The 23,273-nt window shown below is 46.6% G+C and overlaps 4 protein-coding genes across 4 annotated transcripts; 2 read left to right on the top strand and 2 right to left on the bottom strand.

Moving 5' to 3' along the window:
- The first annotated feature begins 15,278 nt into the window (after positions 1-15,278).
- On the top strand, positions 15,279-17,263 carry LOC120453516 (elongation factor 1-gamma). The gene is made up of 4 exons (XM_039638264.2): positions 15,279-15,365; positions 15,435-15,473; positions 15,595-15,744; positions 15,808-17,263. The coding sequence occupies exons 2-4, from the start codon at positions 15,462-15,464 to the stop codon at positions 16,933-16,935; spliced, it is 1,290 nt and encodes a 429-aa protein (XP_039494198.1). The 5' UTR covers positions 15,279-15,365; positions 15,435-15,461; the 3' UTR covers positions 16,936-17,263.
- A 79-nt stretch (positions 17,264-17,342) lies between these two features.
- LOC120453515 (CDGSH iron-sulfur domain-containing protein 2 homolog) lies at positions 17,343-18,577 on the bottom strand. Its single transcript, XM_039638263.2, has 3 exons — positions 18,396-18,577; positions 17,719-17,942; positions 17,343-17,615 (listed from the first exon to the last, which is right to left on the bottom strand). The coding sequence occupies exons 1-3, from the start codon at positions 18,490-18,492 to the stop codon at positions 17,535-17,537; spliced, it is 402 nt and encodes a 133-aa protein (XP_039494197.1). The 5' UTR covers positions 18,493-18,577; the 3' UTR covers positions 17,343-17,534.
- A 66-nt stretch (positions 18,578-18,643) lies between these two features.
- On the top strand, positions 18,644-21,455 carry LOC120453513 (bromodomain-containing protein 8). The gene has a single exon (XM_039638261.1). The coding sequence runs from the start codon at positions 18,736-18,738 to the stop codon at positions 21,364-21,366; it is 2,631 nt and encodes an 876-aa protein (XP_039494195.1). The 5' UTR covers positions 18,644-18,735; the 3' UTR covers positions 21,367-21,455.
- LOC120453514 lies at positions 21,364-22,999 on the bottom strand. The gene is made up of 2 exons (XM_039638262.2): positions 22,390-22,999; positions 21,364-22,111 (listed from the first exon to the last, which is right to left on the bottom strand). The coding sequence occupies exons 1-2, from the start codon at positions 22,863-22,865 to the stop codon at positions 21,442-21,444; spliced, it is 1,146 nt and encodes a 381-aa protein (XP_039494196.1). The 5' UTR covers positions 22,866-22,999; the 3' UTR covers positions 21,364-21,441.
- Between the last annotated feature and the right edge of the window lie 274 nt (positions 23,000-23,273).

Here is a 23,273-nt window from a genome sequence, read left to right as displayed (position 1 = left end):
GATACAGCTACATTTACCCCCGGATTTTCCCTATGTGCGTTTTTAGAGTTCTGCTTCTGCGCAGCGATGCATAATTCCCACTTTTGAAATTTGTGTGCGGTTGTTGTTGTTGTTGTTTTCCTCTGCGGTGGTGGCTAAATGTTGTTGTTGTTGTTCCCGTTGCCGCTGCGCAATTAATAATTCTTTTCGACTGGCGTGAAATTTTCATAAGCAAGAAAAAGCAGCAACGGCAGCAACCGCACCAACTTTCCATGAAAATCTCCGGCCATTAGTAGCAATCGCAACGCTTTTCACCGTGGAAAACCGCAGAGATTGTGCTGCGACCCCATAGAAATGGGCTCACGTCATGAATTTTATTCAAATTACAAACTCATTAATGAATGGCGTTGTTTACTTTTGAGTAGAAAACAAAGCAGTGATGTTTGCCCAATTTCTAGATGGTTATATGCTCTGCTTCGGATTCGCACTGAAGTAGTCTAAAATATGCAATTGACTTCGGGGTAAACACAAAGACCAAGCTATGTCCAAATCAGATATAAAATGCAAGAGATATGACTTATCAACTGAATAATTATTCGTGAAAAAGATGGGCCTGCAAATAAAAATACCCGAGTACGGCACAAAAAAGTGTGCATAATTTAGCAATAAATGTAAATATTACTGGTCCGCTTCCTTTGGGAGCCAAAGCGCCATGCTGCTGCAGTTTCCTGTCCTCCTCTCCACAGCCAGATGATGATTCCATCCTCATCATCATCATCATCATCGCCAGCATCACCAGCATCACCAGCATCACCAGCATCACCATCATCATCATCATCCGCCAGAGGATCGTAGTAACGATGAGGCTGTGTACTGTGTGCTGTGTGCTGGCCATGTCCCACTCCTTATCTTGGCAGCACGAAAACCAGAAACAAGAATTATAGACCAAAAGCCAGTTGCAATGCGAGTGCATCTTGCATCTTTGCCACCGATCCCCACTACGTACGTAGGTGTGTGCTAGTGTTGGTGCGAGTGCGGGGGCACTGAATCGGTGGGTATCTGTGTGAGCCAGCAGCGCCTTTGGCCACAAGTGAATGCATCCCAGCACCCAGCAGCAGCCAGCACCAAGTTGCATCTGCTGCACTCGCAGTGCTGGACAACGCTGGAAGGAAATCAAAGCTAGGCTTTTGAGATACAAAGCGGAAACCATTAATTTAGCCAGGCAACTTCATTTAAGTATGTCCATACAACAGAAAGAATCCCTTGTTAGCAATTACACTCTTTAAGCTAGCTTATGAATATATATGTTTTCATTTGATTTGTATTTATAAACTTTATTGCTCATACTGAACTACATAGCATCTTTCACTCTTTAATACAAATCTGGGCTTTCATTTAATATTCAACAGAGGAGGCATCCCGAAACTGGCTGCTCATAATGAACATCTTTCTTTTATGACGTATCTGAAAGATCGTTTTAACGCGTGCGCAGCTACCGTTGAATGTGTTGAAAAATCGCATGCGAGAAATGAAATCCCACTGCGCTCTCTTTGGCGCTCTCTTTCGTTTTCGTTTCTTTCGGATTCTCGTTCTCGCTGCTCATTTAACGCTCAATTTCGCAAAGACAACAACAACAAGATCGCTATGCTCCCCTATATACAACAACATCACGATTTGTGCGCGTGTATCTGTGTGTGCGGCAATTGCGATCGCAAGTGTGTGTGTGTGTTTATGTGTAGCATGCGGTTTTGCTTTGGATTTTTGTAAACTTTTTCGCAGTCTTCGGTCGCCAAGAGAAAGATCAAGCTTCGGGAGAAAGATACAGATACGTAGCTGATGGATACAAGGGGGTGGGGGGTAATGGGTGGCAAGAGAAGATACAGAGGAGAACGAACTTCATTATGAGGTTGTAACTGTCTTTTCAATTTCTCGTTCTGCCCGATTCGCTTTGCCAAATGAAGCCTAGAAGATGGATCTGCGTCTCCTCTCGATTCTTCTCTTGATTCTTCTGCCCCTTCTTCTCCATTTCTTCTTGCCCCCCCTCCCTTAGACACACACACACACATATACACATACAATCAACAGTGCCCGTTGATGTTGATGAGTTTTGTTTTAATTCTGCTTCTTGACTTCAATTTCTTATAAAGATTGTTTATATGCACGTCATACAGTGCAGCCCATCTAAAAGGAACTTTACTTGAAAATTACTACGATCTGAAACAAAATTGTATTTATGAACATAGTAGGAATCTTATTAACTTTGGTTAGCACGAGTACCGAGCCTTAAAAGCTGCTTAAAGATCTTGAGGTCCAGTTGAAAAAGTATCTCATCTGCGCATGGCAGGGCATACTGTGGTTGTTGCTGTGATTTGGTGAATCGCGCGTAGCCGATTGTAATTATTGTAATCGAGTCTCGAACCGATCGATCCGATACGATACGATCGCAATAGCGCACAGCCATTGCCATCGCGATCGCCGCTTGGGGTTGGCAAGATCATCGTCTTCGGCTGATTTGATTCTGTTTTAGCTGCTTTGATCATTTCGTAATAGTTTTCTCAGTGCGCTGCTCTGCTTAAATCATCGTGGCCAAGACACAACCGATCTTGGCCATCCCACCGATCGCACCAATCTCAATACCAATACCAATACCAATAGCATTCCCAATCCAATGCTCGTGATCGTTTCGCTTGAGCCGAGCCCGCGCTTTTCTCTTTGAAGCCAACGTCATCGACAGTCCAAGTCATACCACACACAACACACTATACACCACACACCACACACCGCACACCACACACACTTCATACCAACAGTCATCATGGCTGTTGCTATTGCTATTGCTATTGCTGTAGTTGTCTTGGCCGTTGCTTTTTACTAAAAGTTGATTGACTGTCTGTTCATTTAGCCGCTTGTCCATGGCTCGCTCCGTTTGTTGGCTTTGTGTGCTCTTTGAGTTACACTCAGAGAAAGTCAAAGTACCTCTAATGAATATCTACATGGATTTAAAATATACATACCTCAAAAGAACAGATTAACATCTCTATGAGCCATTCAACATCGAGTTAATCTTTAGGTTTTTGGTATATATTTCGAAATTGAGTACAGAAAGCTTGAAGTATTTATATTTATTTGCAGTGCACTTTTGTTACCCCCTTTGCCGTTTGGAGCTTCGGTTGCGGCTTCTCTTGCACATTTCGTTTTAGGCCATTATAGTTTTGAACATGTTCAAGTGCCATTCTCACGATTGTTTATAGTCTTTTAATTTCAGCCGGAGCAGCAGAAATAAACAGTGAAATTTAGCAGCAGGCGATTTGAGGCCTAATGTTCTGAAAACAACACGAAACCGAGTCAGTGGCAAGCTAAATCTCGGTTTCGGGTGCAGTTTCATTTTACAGCTGGTTTGGATGCTCCAAACTGAAACTCCAACTCCAAGTTGGACGCCATCATCTGCAGAACCAGCTGAAGCTCAAAGCTGAAGCCCAAAGCTGAAGCTCCGGCTGGCGGCGGTGAAAGGCCTGAAGTGATCAATAAGTACCAGTACCAGGGAGCTCGACGATCCTCAGGCCACGGAACTCGAGTGCTCCCAAATGTGTGCCTATTAAACAGTCATCAATGATGGTTACATTCTACAAATAGAAAATGGTGGAGCCATCGGGAGAATGTTTGGAGCACCAACAACCAGCAGCGATGGAGATCAATCGCCGAACATCGTTTGGCAGATTTATGAGTCATGATCCGCGGATCGACTTGAGCGATCAATAAGATATTTGGGTAACTGGCGCAAACTATTATTGAGAGATAATACTGGTGTGTTGGGGGCTCTTAACGATGGCTTCGTGAATTACTCGCCCATCCGGCAGATATTGATCTTTAATTTTATGATCTGGCAATCTGTTTTACGGGTTTAGGATTAAGTCTATGATCAAATTGGGGCTTCCATTAGGAAAATAGATTTAAGAAACTGGCCAGCGACTTACAAACGTGAGGTAATTGCAAAGTTCTTTAATAACTTGTAAATGTTCCTATGATCTTAACAATCAAAGACTAAACTAAATATTAACTAAAATATAAGTAGATGTTTATCTTAAGTGCAATGCCCCCAGGAAAAGCAAAGTGGTATACTTTTCTTGCACTCGAAATTCCATCAATTAAGGCAGCCTTCGATCGTTGAAAAGTCATTCCCAAACGGTCATCCCGATCGTTCGTCGATCGTTAATTAACTCCCATCGAACTGCCACCAAATTGACATTCGCAGTCCAAAAGTTTGCCAGCTTGCAGTTTGCAGTTTTCAGTACGCCATTTACCATTTACAATTTACCATTTCGACGGCTTTTGTCCATCGCATTTGGGGCCCAGATCGTGGGTATCACGATCATCTTGGGCAATTTTCGCGCATGGAACTTTCAACTCCAAAATGGACTGACAATTGATTTGTGCCAGCAAAAACAGAAAAACATAAAAAGAAATAAAGAAAAAAAAGCACAGAAAAGCAAAACAAAGCCTGTCTGCAATTTAAATTAAAAGCGCAATTGAACTGGAAAATTCGTCTAAATTGTTTTCACAATTACCCACACACGGCAACCTGAGCAGATCAGGGTGACAGCCGGGGAAAAGCGAGGAGTTCAAGCGCTCAGTTTTTCCGCCATTTCTCCGCTTTTCAACTTCCACTGCCACAGCGCCTGGTCACAATCAAATCCAATCCCAATCCTCGGCAATCGCGGCTCTAACAACATGCAATGCAGCCTGGGCACAATACATAAAAATTTCAAAACTAATGATGCCGAGAGGAGCTGAGGAGTCTGGATTAAACTGCAAACAGCAAACAGCTACATAAAAAAAATAGGAAAAAAACGAGCTGCTTTCGTTCGCAATTTATGCATGAGAAGAAAGATCTTTGGCAGAAGAAATGGTCCGCTTTTTGTGGGAGTTCTGCTTTTTGGCTCGACTTGACTTTGGTTGGCTGTATGTATTTTTGCGCTGCGAGATGATAAAGATCGGAAAAGGCCCAAGTTTAGAAAGGCAATAGCAAAAGAGCAGCATCCGAGCCGAGTATCTATGTATCTATGTATCTGCAATACATAAATTGTATGTATCCATACGGTCTACAATGTATCTCCTCTGTTTGACGGTGTGCACATGTGCAAGTGTGTGTGTTTGTGTGTGTGTATCTATGTAATGAGCATGTAACTAAACTTCTGTGTAGCCAAAACTCCTACAACAGAGCAACAACAGCAAGAACAGCAACAAAAACAAAAACAAAAAGCCTAGACCCACTCTATAGCTCTATAGCTACGTAAACTCCGTGCAACTCCCTCAATACCCGTTTGCCACAACTTCAATTCAACTGAACTGTACGCTGTACTCTGTCTCTGTACTCTTCGTGGCTCTCAGTCTCCAGTCTTCAGTGTTCAGTCTTCAGTCCTCGGTCTTCGGTCTTCAGTCTTCGGACCCAGTCTCCAGTATTCAGTTTTCAGTTTTTCTGGCCATGCTCTATCTGATGATGGCCGTTAACGTTAAAAGTTAAGGCCCGAAGAGCACCCGACCCGACCTGCTGCCCTGTCTTCCCTGTCCCTTCCCCCTCTCCCCACAAACGGATTCTCAACTCCCGATTCTTCTGCCAGTGACTCGTAAACATGAGCTACGTTCTTGCCCCATTCCATTCCCCTTTCTTTTCAGCCGGGTTTTGTTTTTCCCCCGCCGCGCGACTTGACTTCATTTGTTTGGCTTTTTTGGGAGACAAAACTGGTTATTGCTCTCGCCTTTTCTTCGGCTCGCTTGCTCACTACCCATTTTTGTTTTTTATTTTTGTTTCTTTCTTGGCTTTTTTTATTTTTGGTTAACTGAGCGGTGGTCGCCGCTCGGCTCCTCGAGTGTAGCTCTCTGTTTTTCGGGGCCCCAGTGGCGCACATGAAGGCAAAGGGGCCCCGCTGGCCACGTAAAAGGCCCATGGAGATCCCGGCGACCACGTCGCTGCTCGGGCCACGCAGCTTCCAGCCTCCTAGTCACCTAGCCTCCTAGTCTCCTAGTCAACAGCTACCACAAACAGGGGGTATTGCTTAGTGACGAACTAGAAAACCTAGATTAGATATAGCCATAAAACCACACTTATGCAATCTGATATCAGTTCCAATCTTAAAACCTTCATTTAAGATGCATCTTTCATATAAGAAATATTATAAGATATGCAAACTTAGGATCTCCAATTCCTTATAAAGATATTCTTGCATAAAAGAGTAGTCAAATGATATTCCTTTCCTTAATTTATGTATCTTTTGACTTTCGTTTCAATTTAGCTCGTAAGCGTGGTTAAATCTCTTTCCCAGTAGCTGTTCCGCTTAGCCACTGACCACTGTAGTCGACGACTGAAGCGGGGCACCTAGCCGAAGCGAACGACAACCAAATCTCGGTGGTGCAGGCAGCTTCTAAGTGGAGGTTCGCCTGTTCGGTTTGGTGGGCATGGGCTGTGTGCAGCAGCAAGTAGGAAGTGGGCGCTTGGCGAAGGCTTGGCCTGGACTTGGTCTAAGACCGAGATCGGGACTGGCCACCTCCTGCTCCTCCTGCTCCTCCTCCACCTCCTCCTCCTCCTGTTCCGCCAGTTCCTCCCGTTGGGCAACTTTTTTCCGCACACAACTCCTTTGTTACATTTCGCGAGCGAGCCAGAGGTAAACGATCGTTAGAAAGGTTTTATATGAAGCCATGGCTTCAGATTTGCGCTCACGTCTATTTATTCGACTTGCAGTTGCTGGGGCCAAACTGAAAAGCTGTGGCCATAGCTGAATCTGAAGCTGGGCTGGATCTCTGTGTGCTGGAGCTGTCGTTGCTCCACGGAAAAGAAACTCATAGAATTGGATATGTTCCCGAAAAAGGCATGCACTTTGAGTTCAGTAATAGTGTTCTTTTGATACCTAATAATATATGACTAGCTTTTAGGCACTTAACTATCAAAGAATAGAAAATAACTCATCACCTTAATCTGAGCTATTAATAACCTTCTCTTTCTCTTAATGATTTCTGATTACGATTTCCATTTGATGGTGTTCTTGCCCCAAAATAATCCATTTCTTTTGGTGCACGGTCATGTTACCACCGCCTGTCGTTTAAGATGGCTCTTGCCTCGCTGTTTGTTTTGTTTTGGCCTGCACAGTTTTTTATCCATTTTGGTGGCCTGTCCTCCATCCTCGGAACTCGGTGCTCCCGACTCCTAGCTGCTAGCTGCTGGATCCTAGCACCCAGCTCCCAGTTCCCTGCTCCATCCTCAATGGTCCATCCAGACTCAACTTCAATGGATGTGGAAGTGGCATGAAATGCTGTTAACCTCGTTTGAACTTTGCCATTTGTTTGAGCCATTGGATAGGCCGATCTTTCTTCTTGGCAATGGTTTTTATTTTCCCCATTTTTCGTATTTCTTTCAACGATCCTCTCGCTGTTTTTGGACTGTTTAGACAGGCCGGCCAAGCAATTTAAATATATTGCAAACAAAAGGAGTGTATGTAATTTAATGTGAGTGGACGTCGGACGTGGACGTAGATGTGGACGTGGATGTGCATGTGGATGGGGCCTAGAAATGGGATTGGAATGGTTTTGGTTTGGTTTGGTTTGGCTTGCTTGGGTTTGACTTGGCATGGGCATGGGGGCTGGATGATGGGGACCATGGACCGTGGACCGCGGACCGTGGCAGTTGGGCAATGGCCAAAAAACACCACTGACATTTACAATGCGAGAGATACGGGTCCGAGCACCAGCTGGAGATTGGCCGGGTCAGGCCACAGCCAATCCTCCACCGCACCTCTTCTGCGATAACCCAAGAAAACCAGCCCCCTGGGAAACCCCTCCATCGACCAGATCACCTCAAACACCTCTGTCAATGCAACTGCTGCCTACACACCTCGAAATTTTCGCAATGACAAGTAGCCCGAGCGTGTGTGATTTTTGTAATCCACAAAAAGAGCTGGTGTTGCCCCAAGCTGGTCTTCCACTAAGGCTGGGCTTTGAACTGGGTTAGAGACCAACCAACTGTGGGAAGAACGGAGCGTTTAATTGGGCCAGCGAAAGATTGGGGGAGAAGGTGTTCTTCACACGGAAAACATTCTTTCAGTACGATCGTAACATTTTCATTTATTTACCACAACCTTAGTAATACTATTAAAGTGATCACTGAAATATTAGGTATAGCTACATAAATAACTACCTTCCGGGTTTTGTACTTAAGAACCCCTTCGATAAATGTATTCAATATGTTTATGTTATACATTCAGAATCCCCCTAGTTTCTTCCAACTGGTTTCGCCCAGTGCATTCAAAGTGTTCAAGAGCAGCGACCATAAAGACGTTCTAGCTTGTCAGATGAACCGAGATTAGTTTATGTTTTTGGGGGAAGAACGGTGGCGAACAAACGGTAGCGGATGACCTGATCAAAGACCATTACCATTACTATTACTATTAACGTGGCCCGTTTTGGCCCGCTTCCTAGTCCGACCAATTAGCACTATCTAAAGTGGAGTGTTGGGCTCCTTTGCGTTCGATGGGAACTGGGCTACGAAAGAAATCCCCTGGATACCTACCCGTAGATATACGCCCACACAATCGGCAGGCAATTAGCCAGCGTCGCCGAATTTCAATTACAGGAAGCGGAAAATGAATGAAAATACGCGTATGGAAATGCCAGTTCTGCAAACTTCATTGAGCAAGCAGATAACTGTGTCAAAAAGAAGAAGGTATTGTATAGTACTACCTTCTTCCCCTACTACGTACTCGTACATACATATTGTGTGTATATATATAATGGGCAAGAAGATGCAGCAGAAGGGCGAGCAACAGCTGCGCAAGCGCTTTGTGAGGAGGGTGGGAAGTGAGAAGCGCAGGGAAGGGGCGGAAAGCTAAGACAGACAGCAACCCTTCTTGGTTTTTGGCCAAGCCATTGACACACCGAAATAAAAGGAAACAACTGAAATTCCGCATGCCTGTACATTGCTCACTACACGCACAGAAAAGTGGAGCACTTTTAAACTATGTAAACATTTTTAAGTAAGTTTTACTCGCTTTGAAGTGTTTTTTGGTACTTGGTGTTACTATGATCAGATTCATGACGAATGCTGCTTTATAGCAACAAAGCGATCTTAATGGAACAGTTTTTTTCTTTTGGTGCATCCCAAGGCTTGTCTGGAAAACCTTTCCACTACACTTCAAGAAACCACCCCGAGAAGAAGAAGGAGAAGAAGAGTCGACGGCCGTTGTAATTATTTTAATATTTTTTTTTTCACTGCGTCATCATTATTTTTCTCTGCTTTTGATATATAATTCTGCTTTGTATCATTTGCACACACGATTGCACACATACAAAGGGGAGAGAAATTCACGCTCAGCAATAAATGTGTGTATGTGAGTAGAGTTCAATTACCAGGGTCGAGGGTTGTCAAGGAACATAAAAACAAAACAATAATTTAAATAAAATATGCCAAGGCCACAATGGCCAGTTAAAAGGAGTGATCATGGGTAACCGTATTTAACAAACCCCGAATTTAAATTCTTTACAAGTCAACAATTTATGTCGCCAGGAAACGAGCGCCTCGGCAACCCTGCGATCTCGGCTTTGCTCTCTCTCTCTCGCCGAGCCGAGTATATAAATGGAAGAGCGTCACTCGCGATCAATTCAGTTTCAGTTTGTCCTGCGCCGTCGGCGTGGCGCCGCGTTTTTGTTGCTTCCGAGAAAGGGTTGAAGGGTTTTCAAGAAGAAATGCCATAAACAAATAGTAGTTACTGAAAGTAAAGTATTCAACGCGTGTTTTCTGCGTGCGGCGGGAGTGTGTGTGTGTGCCGTTCTAAACTTAAACTCAAATTACCGTTGATTACAAGTCGAGCTCACCCACACACACACGTACGCTCTCCATCGCTCACACATTTGAGACTTTGCCTCGCCGATAAAAAACGAACGGATGCAAGCAGCGTTTACAGTTCAAATGTGCCGTCTAATTAGAAATGATTTAATTTCAATAGCGATTTAATAAAAACGAATTTGCGAAACGAAGCGACGCCGCCGCGTGTGTATTTCGTATGTACGTTTGTATATATACTGTGTATATATACTGGTGCCTGTGTGTAATTCGCCATACTTCTTCAATTCAAAGAACAGACAGAAGAAGAACACAACAACAAGAGGGCAAGACATACTTGAGAAATAAAGCAACAGCAAGAACAACTATCGCTATCAACTTGATTCTCTTTCGCTCTCTCCCTTTCTTTCACTCTCCCGCTCTTTATCGTGTTGCTGTGCGCGTGTGTAAGCTTCGCTTTGTTAGTGTACGGGTATGTATATAAGCGGGCAAACAACACAAAAAAAAAGAAAAAACTATATTACGCTCAATTTTCCCTATATTTTGCGCCTGCCAATAAGCGGTTCTTTGCGGAGTTGCCACACCGCTGCGCAGATCGTGGAATTTTTAATTGGAATTGGGAAAGATTCATTGCGTACGCCTATGTGCGTGTGTGTATGGCTGATAAGAAGCAGAGAAAGCTGAAAAGAGACGCCGCTTATCAACGCTAAAACAGAAAAAAAAAGAAGGAACAAAAAAAACGAACTAAATGGGTCGAGCACATTGTCGAGTATTGTGTTTTGCACTATCGCTTAATAATTGAAATTAAAGAGGTGGCAAGGGAACTGGAGAACGCAAAAATCCCATTATAATGGAATTGGGACTGGAACTAGAATTGAAATTCATACTACTGTTTTTAGTGGGTGGGGGTCCAGTGCTTCACATTGATTTTCTTAGTATTTGTGACTAGATCCACACTCATTAATAACGGTAGTTCAATCATCAAGCACGTGTTTTCTGGACAAACATCGCATGTACTTCCTTCCAAAACCAAAGGTACAAACAGGTGGTGTTCTTAACAGAAAAAAAAAGACGCAAGGTAATTAGTCAACGTCTCGCACGCACACAGCGTCATTCAGACAGAACGACCGAAAAATAAAAAGAAGGAAAAGAGCACCTGTTCGAGTGCCCAAAAGAGAGGAAAAGAGAGCCCAAAAGGAAGAGCGATAGCGGAAGAGCGACTTGATTGCAGGCCCGAAATAAAATGAAAATTAATGCTAATTTAGACCACTTTCGGGCCAAGCTAAGCAGGCCCAGAACAATGATCCCCCAAATTCGAAATTAATTGTAACCAACTGAGAAAGAACACACTCGGAAAATTGTTAGCCTAACAACAAAGGTTAAAAGTTCAACAACTGTTGCCAGCTGAGTCACTGATCTGCGTACAGTTGTGGTGGAAATAATAGTGTTCTTATGGCTCACACTTTACAAGAAAGTCAAGTATGAAAAAGAGATAATAAATAAATAATTCTGTTCACGATTAAACCAAGACTTATTCAGCACAGAGTTCCCTTTTGCTTTCCTTTAAATTTATGTATCTACACATTGTTTTTATAGTTTTATAGATCTCAAAATCTATTATTTACCCCGCAACTGTTTTTATTCTTTCTTTTGTAGTTTTTCTGTAGTTCCGCCTCCCTAAGTTGAGTTTTTCTCCGGTTTCTACCGGAACAAATTGCTGAAATACCAAATTCTGAGAAGACACCGCTGTCGCATAGTTCAGATTAATAGTCGTACATGCATTTGTATACGAATCCACCCCCAAACTTGACAAACAATAATTTCCGTCGAATCATTTGGCTGAGCTGGCCTGTATCACTCACTATATGTATCGGATTTTATCCAACTTTGCTCTCCGTTTTTGTGCCCCGATCAGCAGAAATTCAAACTGCAACGACGCCACAATTCTTAAACAATTCTCAAAGACGACGGCGATTCTGATTCCGATTCTGATTCTGATTCTGTCGGCTTTTCGTCAGAGGAGAATCATGATGGTGGGTGCAAAAGAAGGAGGAAGGGGAGTGGGAGGGGGTGCCACATGTTATTGTATAAATCAGCAGAAAAAACGGCAAACAGCGGACGGGCGAACAAAAAATAATAAACCTTAATTCGAAGCTCGGAGCTTGATTCATTCATATTACCCCGGGGATCTGAACAAAAGTGGAGTGGCGAAAAGGGAAGGGAAACTGCTGACTGGCCACCCAATTGAGCTATGAAAACCGATCAAACCGATCGCAATTGTTGCCAGGCACGAGAGCAATGACATGACATGCAAACTACTAAGCCACAAACGGAAAACCCAATGTCCAATACCCAATGCCCAATACCCAATGCCCAATACCCAATGCCCAATACCCGAAACGAAAATCCGAAACCAAACCCAATCACCAATCACAAAAATGCCACAGAAAGTCGTGCAGTGGCAATAATCATCATCCGAGCGAGAAAGGAGCCACAAATGTGGGGGGATGTGGGGAAGGATGCTCTTTTCTGACTCTATTTTGTCGGCGAACATGGATCTAGTGCACGGTGGTTCATGATTAAGTTCGTGACTAGATTTCATGCTCGTCTATTAAGTTGGGTCAGCACTACGAAGAGAGCTTTCCATCTCGCGGGGATCGGAGGGAGTTCGTTTTCCAAGCCAACTCAAACCAAACACAACCCAACCCAACCCCGTTGGCTGAGTGGCCAATTAGCCAACGCATTAATTATGGGAAAAGTATATTTGATTGACCCGTGACCCACATCGAGTGGCACACGCCCCGCAGCACTAACTTCCGAAAAATGAGGGCGTGTTGCAAGATATGTGAATGGAGTCAATGGCCTGCTGCTGTCCCGCATGCTGTGCACTCCCCGAGCCCGGGAAAACGGCAGTAGCCTTGCCGATTTGTGGTCCTTTATCTGCCAAAACGGACTGACAGCCGCCGCCGAATGTGGAAAACCAAAACCAAAAAAGCCCACGGCAGTCAACGGTCCACCAATTTATGGGCTGGTGACACGCGATTAAAAATCGAATCCGAGTGGCCCCTACAGACACAGAAACCCAGGCCGCTCGCAACTGGGAACTTCTTGCAACTGCAACGCCAATAGATTTCCGTGTGAAAAGTCGACGAGGGTTGTTGTTGTCGTTGTTTCGCCGTTGTTGCCGTGGCGCCTGCGGGTAAGTAACGGCTCTTTGCCCGCCTTTTGTCACATGGTGAGAAAAAAAACAAACAAAATATCACTTGAAACATGGCTTTTAAATGCTTGCAAACATGCCTTATAAATGGCTGCGCATTTGCTGCATTCTAAGCACAAACTATTTAGTTACAGAAAACTTGTACTCGTACAATAAGCTATTAACAATCCACAGGTTTTCGATACACTACACTATTCAACCTTTTGTTTAAGATTGTATTGTGTATTGAATAACATGATCAGATTTATAAAGTTTGCTAAATAACATGATTTAAAATTGTTAGACATTACTATTGAAATTACATTTTTGATTGAATATAGGGCAAGTAGTGAAAAAATAATCCGACAGCTTAACTAGCAAGTAAACTACAGTAAATTGTATATAGAACGCATATTAGCAAAGTAAAAGATCATCCTTAAAAGGGATCACCTATAAGTTTTTCCCAGTGCACCTAGCTGCCAACGACAACAAGACGACATACACATGCATGTATGCACATATGTATGTACGTTCTGTTGCGTGGGCGTTTGAGTGTAACTGTAACACCTGCCACCGCTATTAACACAGCATTTCGCTGCTCTCCAATTTTAATTTCAGGCCAAAGGAATGAAGCCGGAACACCTTTCAACCCCGCGGGCCATTGTTAAGGCTCCGTGGCTAGATGGCTACTGTATGGCCACTTGCTGCACGGCCATGGAGCAGCTCCACCCACACGATTTGCTTCACGCTCATTTAAATGCCAACGCACCAAGGGGGAATGGGGAATGGAAGTGAGAGCAGGGCACTTCACTTCGGCTGCTCGGCTGGCTTATTTACATATTTTCTAAATGAATATGGGCCTGCGAGTTTGCAACCCCGGCGGTGGCAAAGCCGAGAAGCGAGAAGCGCATTCAGTTGCAACGGCAGCGGCAGCTGGCTTTCCCTGCACTGGATTTCCACTTCCTCTCGGTCGAAGCAGCCGCAGCAGCAGCAGCAATCAGGAACAGCAGCAGCAGCAGTAACAAGAAGCCGTCAAACGCCGCAACTAATTGATATAATAGTTAAAATAACAAACTAACGAGAAAGAGGTTGTCGTCGGCAAACTCGGCGCGTTGGAGAAGTGCAAAACCTTTCCAATTTGAAAATAGTTTTCCTGCTATGTGTGCTCGTTCCCACAAGCGGCGGCAATATCACCTCATACCAACCCACGGCACCACCAGATGCAGCAACAACTGCATCAACTGCAACATCGACTCAGAACAAGCACAAGCAGCGAAAGCCTGCACTTTGCTATAAGCGGTGATTGGGAAAAGGGGCTTCAGCTGGAGCTTGAGTTGTAGTTGGAGCTGCAGCCAGAGTAGGAGCTGGAGCTGGAGAAGATGACAATGCAGCGATTAGAGCAATGCAGAACTTGAACTCTGCGACGGCGGCAGCTGGAAAAATGTTTGCCCCGATCCCCGGGACACAGACGCAGTCCCAATGCGCGGCATTTCCGTTCGGAAAAAAGAGGATGCAGTCGAGGAGGCCCTCGATCGATGCGATTCGATGCTGATGCATTCTGCAGGGGGGTGGGAGGAAACGAACGTAGTGATCATGTTTGTAGCATCTAAATAAAGTACCTGTAATGGTTTTCATTAAGGAATGCGTCGTCTTTGCCTTCTGGGTTTATGAACAAGGGAAATATTCAGTGTGAGAAATTAGTTGTTAAATATTCAGGGTCAATGATCTCAACAAAAAGATGAGGAACTGAAGAAAGTCAATTTAAAAAATTGTTTTTTTATAGCTTTCACTAACTTTAAAATATATTAAAACCAAATATTTGAAATTGAAAACAAACAAACGTTTTTGTATTAAAAAAACAATTTAATTTTCTAAACGTTTTTATCGCTATCTTAACAGATTTTGCCACTGTTAACATAGTTCGGTCTGCTGTTCGCAAAGATTCTGCTTCGCTTTACAACACTGCATCTGACGATCAATCAATATCAGAAATTTAAATGATGAATTCTAATTTATCAGGCAATTTAAAAATATTGAAATATTTAAATTCAAGAAAATAACGGACAAGCATAACGACCGCATCTGATTTAAAAAATAACTTTTTTGCTAACGGTCAATTAGTGGTGGAACGACTTGCGCTCAACAGCACGCTTTTTTCTTAACCTCATTAATTGCATATTATTAATAAACAGAAATAAGTTGAGCACCCAAATACTATGCTATTCCTAATTTGTAGGTATAATCTAATATCGAGATCGAATATAATGTATCGATGTCTGAAATCACCAGAGAAATATCGATGTATCGCCGTAACATCGATGATTCCTGCAGCCCTGTTTCCGTCCCTTCTCTTCTTCGTTTCCGGTGAGTGCGTGTGCTCCGCGTTTTTTCGCTGAATTTGCCACTATATCGTATTTAATACTGTATTTGCAGGCAGACGACTTAAACGGCGAATCCACCATGGTGAAAGGAGTACGTACGCACAAGAGCAGTGAAGATTTGCAAATCCATGGTCTTGAACCATGTGAATTTGCGAATTTACAGATGCCGGTTATGTGCCACGAAATCACAACTAACTTATGAATATTTGCAGACTCTGTACACTTACCCCGAGAACTTCCGGGCCTACAAGGCGCTCATCGCGGCCCAGTACTCTGGAGCCCAGGTGAAAGTGGCCGACAACTTCAAGTTCGGCGAGACCAACAAGTCGGCTGAGTTCCTCAAGAAGTTCCCCAGTGGCAAGGTGAGTTTGCTCTTTTTGTGGGTGTGGTTAGTGCCAGGTCATCAAGACGATATGTGCTCGTAGGTGCCCGCCTTTGAGACCGCCGAAGGACAGTACTTGAGCGAGTCCAATGCCATCGCTTACCTGCTGGCCAACGAGCAGCTGCGCGGCGGAAAGTGCCCCTTCGTCCAGGCCCAGGTCCAGCAGTGGATCTCCTTTGCCGACAACGAAATTGTGCCTGCCTCCTGTGCCTGGGTCTTCCCCCTGCTGGGCATCCTGCCGCAGCAGAAGAACAGCACTGCCAAGCAGGAAGCCGAGGCTGTGCTGCAGCAGCTTAACCTGAAGCTGCAGGACGCCACCTTCCTGGCCGGCGAGAGGATCACCTTGGCTGATATTGTGGTCTTCAGCAGCCTGCTCCACCTGTACGAGTACGTCCTGGAGCCCAGTGCACGCAGTGCCTTCAGCAACGTAAACCGCTGGTTTGTCACCATCCTTAACCAGAAGCAGGTCCAGGCCGTGGTCAAGGACTACAAACTGTGCGAGAAGGCCCTGGTCTTCGACCCCAAGAAGTACGCCGAGTTCCAGGCCAAGACCGGAGCCGCCAAGCCCCAGCAGCAGGCTCAGAAGCAGGAGAAGAAGCCCAAGGAGAAGAAGGAGGCACCCAAGAAGGCTGCCGAACCCGCCGAGGAGTTGGACGCCGCCGATGAGGCCCTGGCCGCCGAGCCCAAGTCCAAGGACCCCTTCGATGCGCTGCCCAAGGGCACCTTCAACTTCGATGACTTCAAGCGCGTGTACTCCAACGAGGACGAGGCCAAGTCCATTCCCTACTTCTTCGAGAAGTTCGATGCCGAGAACTACTCGATCTGGATCGGCGAGTACAAGTACAACGAGGAGCTGTCCAAGGTGTTCATGTCGTGCAATCTCATCACCGGCATGTTCCAGCGTCTGGACAAGATGCGCAAGGCGGCCTTCGCCTCCGTGTGCCTGTTCGGTGAGGACGGCAACAGCACCATCTCCGGTATCTGGGTGTGGCGCGGACAGGATCTGGCCTTCACCCTCTCCCCCGACTGGCAGATCGACTACGAGGTGTACGACTGGAAGAAGCTCGACGCCAAGAGCGAGGAGACCAAGAAGCTGGTCACCCAGTACTTCTCCTGGTCCGGCGCCGATAAGGACGGTCGCAAGTTCAACCAGGGCAAGATCTTCAAGTAAACATCTCTGCCCAGCTCCGCTCAAAGCAGCAGCCCTCATTTAGACCAACAACAACAACAGCAGCAGTAACAATAAAGTTTTGAGATTTAAAATGCAGGAAGAGCACGATGCCCAATTCTTAAGTTCCAACTGATAAGTACCCGAAAGATATCCAATATCTGCCGTGCTGCCTCCCATGTTTGGCGGTATCGTGTGTCTCGCCTTCTGCATTTTGTACCGGAGAATTTGTTTGTAACAGCCTACGCATAGTACAGCATGATATTGTCAACGGAACAGCCGCCTGCAGCAGAAAATATTTATAAAAATAAAAGGTTTTCTATTAACAAAAGCGAAGTTTTCTTCAACATGGGTATGGTTTAAATTGTTAGTTTATTGCGGTTATTTACCAAATAATTAATGCAAATTAATTACAATTTGTTTTTGGGCAATTTTATTGGCTCGTTTTCACTTAATCCCTCAATATCATCAATTATTTCTTACAATTACAAGGGTTCTGACAGCGTACAAGTACTTCAAACAGGTTCGACCATTAAAAGCAGCTCAGAGAGAATTCGAACGAGGAAATGCTAGACTTTTGTGTATCGATGCACTGCCGCCATCTACTTCTTGATGACAATTGGTCCAACGTTGTCTCCAGTCTGCTTGTTGTGCTCGCCATGACTGCCATCGCAGTAGGGCCACTGCGAATAGAGGATTCAACGGGGAATGTTTTAGAAATTGCATAGTACTTAGTATGGTTTAAGCTTATTGATAATGGCTTTCATTCATCTGAACTCCACTCACGTTCTTGGTCTTCCAGCAGCGACAGAAGGCCGCCTTCTCCGCGATGTCCTCCACGTCGATCATGTCCACCACCTTGGGCTCATTCTTGCGGATGAGGTTGTTGCAGCGTCCGCTCGTTTTGGCCGAGCAGATGGCCTTTGCCGCCGGACAGTAGGCCAGGTAGGCGGTGTAGCCAATTCCGGCCACCACCACGGTGGGCGGGATCAGGGCCAGCCAATCCTTGACTGCAAATGGAACCAGGTTAGTATGGATGCAGTGTATTTTAAGCTTTAGAACTAGATATTTTGGGCGATCAGCCGTAACCGGCACAAGGTCGTTTCCTACACACAGATTGGGTTATAAACGCACCTAGATATGTGCATATATATCTATGTTTGGGTGTATGTATTATGGGTCTATCTAGTTCCCTATCTATGAGATAAACTTGGCGAGCTCAGCAGATGTTGCATAATCGCTGCAGGTTGATTTCAACTCTTTTGCCTGGAAGTGCACAGACTGCATTTCCAATTCCCGTTAGCTGATCGGCAATATCACGCCACATTTTTACCTAAGGAGCCCCTTTAGTTGCCCCCACTAGATGCTACGTCATTATCGTGGATTTTGGGTTTATGGGGGGCGCCCTTTTGAAGGCAAATCAAATTCCAATGGGCACATCCACGTTCATTGCACAAACTTACAGGAGAGCTTAAACCAACCGCCGACGCTGTCGGGAATCGGCAGACTTGACAAGTAGTTGGGCAAAGAGGACTTCACTAGGTGTGATATGGGCTCCATTTCAAAACGCCTTCTTTTTTTAACTGGCTAATAAATTCCGAAAACTTGTTTTTGTGTTGCTATCGGTTAGCGGTGTCAGCAAATCGATATGTCAACCCTATCGTTATCGCTCTATTTCACCGGTAAACAACGGTCACACTGCGATTTTGTCGATAGGCCGGCTCACACATTTTTGTGTAGTCATCGATAGCATTCTGTTTTGTTTACAAATTATTGATTGAAGTCAATAAATTGCCATTTAGAATGTCTGCTGGGGTACAAGAGCGCCTGCAACTGAGCCGGATGCCGCTGGACACGTGGTCCAAGCGCGAGCAGCTCATCCTGGCATCGGCGGTGTCCTGCAGCGGCGACCAGAACTGGATAACCGTGAGCCGCACGCTGAAAGCGATCTGCGGCAATGGCAGCAGCAACCGACCGGCGGACTGGTTCTCGCAGAAGAACTGTGCCGTGCAGTACGGCAATCTGCTCGAGAGCGTGGAGGCCACCAAGCGCAAGAAGCGCAGCAGCGAGAGCAGTGCCGGTGTCTCCTCGCCGGCCACCGTGGAGACGCCCACAGAACTGCTGCTGCGCCGCCTCACGGAGGAGCGGCAGGCGGAGATCAAGGCGCAGATGCGGCAGGATCAGGAGACATACCGACGCATCCAGCGGGAGATTGATTCGCTGCAATCGGACGCGGTGACCGAGCAGGAGTTGCAGGACATGTGGCAGGAGATCGAGAAGGAGCAGGAGACGCGACGCATCGAGGAGATGAAGCTGGAGAATCGCATGCGGGAGCGGGAACAGCGCAAAAAGGACTTGCAAAGCAACTGGCGGAACAACAGTCCAGCCGTCAAGCGTTCTAACCAAGCCGCCGACACGACCTCCGTCGACATGGACGTGGAGGACATAAACAACAGTAGCAATGGCAAACAGCAAACGGGTCCCTCCCCTCTACTCACATCTCTTCTGAAATCGCCCACAGGCAATGCGCCTGCCACGCCCACTGCAGGAGCAGGTGTTCCGGCCGCAGGAGGAACTGGCAGCGTGGCCAGGGCAACGGCGCCAACCATTACCTCGCTGCTGACCAGCGGCGCCAGCTCCGCTGTTGCCAATCAGCCAGCCATCACAATGAAGAGCCCCACGGATGCGGCATTCATGTCCCGACCCATTAGCGGACCTCCGGCAAGTGAGGCACTCGCTCCGACAACGCCCACTCTCGAACGCAGTCCTTCGCAGGCGGCTCCTACGCTCTCCATGCTGCTCGAGAAGAATAAAGCTGCGGCAAAGCCAAACGAAGGCGGGAGCTTGATAAAGACAGAGGGGTCAGGAAACCAGGAACAGGGAGCGGACGAAGCCACTTCGTCAGCCGCTGGTGCAGCAGACTCTGACGAGGCGGATCCCAACGAAGCGCAGTTGCTGGAGGTATTCAAGAACATTGACCAAATAATAGATGACATCGACATAGATATGGCCAGTGTCATTGATGATGAGATGCTTAAAAATGTGGACGACGTCGTTGCCTCGCCGTCGATCGATAAAGCGGAAGTCATTGACTTTGAGGACAAACTGGACGCTTTGAAACGGGAGCAAAGTAAAAGCTCCCCAGCCAGTGATAAACCGAAATCTGTGGAGCTAGTTATTGGATCCAGCGATGACTCAAACGACAATATACCCCTGGCTGCTGTTGCCTCGCAGGAGAGTAAGGATCGCGGTCAGTCTGGCGGTGAGTCCACTAGGGGCACCGAGGACGCCGAGTCGGAGCCGTTGGCCAGCGAGGTGGCGGTGGAGGAGATTGGTGAAACCATTACGATTATCAGCACCTCCAGTGAGGATACTGCAGGATCGCCACCATCGAAAATAGACGAGGAAGGGGCCACCGATTCCCTTTCAAAGAAGGAGGATGCCACGGAAGTTAAATCCGAACAGGGAAACAGCTCCCAAGGCCAAAATAAAACCGGAGGGAGCTCAGAAGAACCCGAAGAACATCATACCACTAGGGAAGCACAAAGCAAGACGGGCAAGGACGCTACGGGAAAGTTATCAACAATGGAAGAAAAGGTGACCAGTCAGTCAACTCCTGCCTCCGCCCCAGTTCCTGTGGATCTGCATGACACAGACGAGGAGTCGTCCTCGTTAACAGACAGCAGCAAGCACGATGACCATCCAAGGAGTGCAAAAGCAAAGCCACCGGCACTGAAGCTGGCTCTGGATGACTCCAAATCGGAACTGGAGTTGAGTGGCTCACCTCAGCCACCGTCGGCGCCAACCAGAACACCTTTGCTTCGAAAACTGCCCCATCGGGATCGGTCCGAAAGTCCAATGGTGGACGATGACGCCACTACAGCGAGCGATCATTCCACTGCAAGGTCCACGCGTCGCAGATGCTCCTCCACGCCCGTCATCGACAGCATACCCAATTCACCCGCCTCCAGCGAGCACACCGACGATCGCAGAGAAACGCGAGCCGCCTCCAAGAAGCTCTTCCTATCCATTTATGCCATGTTGCAGGACAGCAAGCATGCGGCTCCCTTTAAGCGTCCCTTTCACGACGAGCACGCCCAGCGACACGCGGATTTGTGCCTGCGTCCCATGGATTTCCCCACCATCAAGCGGAACATCGACTCGGGATTCATTCGCAGCTTGAGCGAGCTGCACAGGGATGTCCTGCTGATGGCCCACAACGTTTTGGTGGCCTACAAGCCCCACACAACTCAGCACAAGACGGCGCGTTTGTTCGTGCAGGACTGTCAGGCGATCAAGGAGTTCACCCAAATGCCGGACGCGCAGGCAGGGATTACGGCCACGCCGGTAAGCAACACAGGTAGCGCCCGAGCGGATAAATCCAGCAGCAGCAAGGCAAGGAGCGGCTCTCGAAAGAGCCAAAGGCATCACTAGGCTTACTTAACTTTTTACATGTATTCATCTATACACTTCATCATGGAACTTACACACTAGCACTAACAATAAACATCAATCGAAGAATATGAGGTTCTGTAAGCGTCGAGATCTGGACGAGTGGCAAATGGAGCGTCGGTGTGGGCAGTAGTACTTCTTCAAGCACCTGGAAAGACGCAGGTCGCATTGGCAGAGACGGGCGGCACACGAGTCGGGGCCACCGAACTCGCCATGGTCCACGGCGCACAGCGGCTTGCCACGATAGCACTTCCACACGTAGGGCACAAAGTACTCCAGATAGGAGATGCAGTTGCTCTGGCCGTAGCATTTGTCGTGCACGCGACAACACCGATCGATGCCATCGGCGGGCACGCCGTGGCCACCGAAGCCGCAGTAGCAGCCGTAGCCCTTGTAGATCAGTGGATCACAGCCCGTGGAGCACTTGATCATGGAGTACAGCCGAGATACGTCCCTCTTTCCGCGCTCTCCCTCTGGCAGGAGCTCCTTTTGCCGGCTGCTGTCGTTGGTGAAGCTCCACTTCATCGAGTAGCCAAAGGGATCGTTTACCCGCGCTATGTACACATTCTGGTCATTCATCAGGTCGCCCATCTCCGCCGGTTTCCCGGTCGTGGATGTTATCACGCGTATGTCTGTCACCCGGCCATCGAAATGGTGGTTCTGAAACTCCAGACGAATCTCGTCGTGGGGATACGAGTTCTGCCAGCTGATCGGCGGATTGGTGTCCCTGTGAATCAACTTGAAACATTAATTTGTTTTCCGATGAAGTAGTAATTTAATAGATGTTTTGCAACTTTCAGGTAACTAGCACGTGTTACATTAAAATAATAACTTGAAGCTAAAGTTATAATGAGCAGCTGTTTATTTTTAATTAAGCAAAACCGCCATATATTTCAACCAAGCTAATGACGCAGAATAGTAAGCTATACATTTTGTAAAATGCCCAGAAACTTTTTCTATTCCAAGCAGTGTTACATAGGCAGGTAATTTAATACTGCGACTCACCTATGATCCTGCTCCAGCGAGGGAACTGGTGGCCTCAGCTCGCCCGTCCAGCCCTCCAGACCCATTTGCTGCCACTCCTGGTGCGGCGACACTATGAGACTGGTCTTCACGCTCGTTTCCGGCGCACTGGTGCTGGGTGAATCGATGGCCGTGACCGTGGTGGACTGACTGATATTGGGAAAGATTGGTTCCGCGAAATCGGATCGCTGCATTGTCAGCAGCTGGAAATCGCTGCCACCGCCGATCGATTTGCTGGGCATTTTGAAGACAAACGAGGGATTCGCAGTGCGCATGCTCGCCCCGTACATTTCCGGTATTATGTGATTCAGCAGCTCCGTGTCGTTGGTGACGCCCCTGAAGGCGCTCCTAATGTCTTCGATCACCGTGACATTTGCCACCGCACTCAGGCACCTCACCTGGCACTCGCCATTGAGTCGCATGGCTGCCACTACTACTAGCCCCATTAGCCACAACATGTTCGCATCCAGGAACTCAAGCTGACCACCACTCTGCACCGCCGATCCAAACCGAACTGCTCGCCTCGAGTGGCTATCGAAAATTGAAGCTGGCTTGGTTGGGGGAAATGCGGTAGTGGTGGCTCGTTTGCAGTTTGTAGCGGCTAGCGGCTAGTTGGCCAACAGCACCGAGCCAAGTACACCGGTATAAATGGCTCAAAAGCGTGTTAATAGCAAATAGCCAAGTGGCAGCTGAAAACGAACAGTTGGAGCAGTAAAAGAAACAATAATAACAATGACCGGGCAAACTTTTTTTTTGGCACATTTGGTGCAAGTACACACAGAATTTCTTGCTTTTCTTTCAGAAAATATAATACAATAATAATAAATTTAAGATTCTAGGTTCTGTAAACCCAATTTAAGCTTCAA

The sequence above is a fragment of the Drosophila santomea genome, chromosome 3R, assembly GCF_016746245.2.
Source record: "Drosophila santomea strain STO CAGO 1482 chromosome 3R, Prin_Dsan_1.1, whole genome shotgun sequence".
NCBI lineage: Eukaryota > Metazoa > Arthropoda > Insecta > Diptera > Drosophilidae > Drosophila > Drosophila santomea.
This window is presented reverse-complemented; position numbering and strand designations above follow the sequence as displayed.

What these genes read in the sequence shown, in the direction of transcription:
- LOC120453516 (XM_039638264.2), top strand. An exon ending in AGAAGTTCCCCAGTGGCAAG is followed by an intron (nt 15,745 to 15,807) that starts GTGAGTTTGCTC and finishes ATGTGCTCGTAG; the next exon opens with GTGCCCGCCTTTGAGACCGC.
- LOC120453515 (XM_039638263.2), bottom strand. Translation starts at nt 18,492, where the DNA reads ATGGAGCCCATATCACACCTAGTGAAGTCCTCTTTGCCCAACTACTTG. An exon ending in CGGTTGGTTTAAGCTCTCCT is followed by an intron (nt 17,943 to 18,395) that starts GTAAGTTTGTGC and finishes TTCCATTTGCAG; the next exon opens with TCAAGGATTGGCTGGCCCTG. An exon ending in GCTGCTGGAAGACCAAGAAC is followed by an intron (nt 17,616 to 17,718) that starts GTGAGTGGAGTT and finishes CTCTATTCGCAG; the next exon opens with TGGCCCTACTGCGATGGCAG.
- LOC120453513 (XM_039638261.1), top strand. Translation starts at nt 18,736, where the DNA reads ATGTCTGCTGGGGTACAAGAGCGCCTGCAACTGAGCCGGATGCCGCTG.
- LOC120453514 (XM_039638262.2), bottom strand. Translation starts at nt 22,865, where the DNA reads ATGTTGTGGCTAATGGGGCTAGTAGTAGTGGCAGCCATGCGACTCAAT. An exon ending in TCGCTGGAGCAGGATCATAG is followed by an intron (nt 22,112 to 22,389) that starts GTGAGTCGCAGT and finishes GTTGATTCACAG; the next exon opens with GGACACCAATCCGCCGATCA.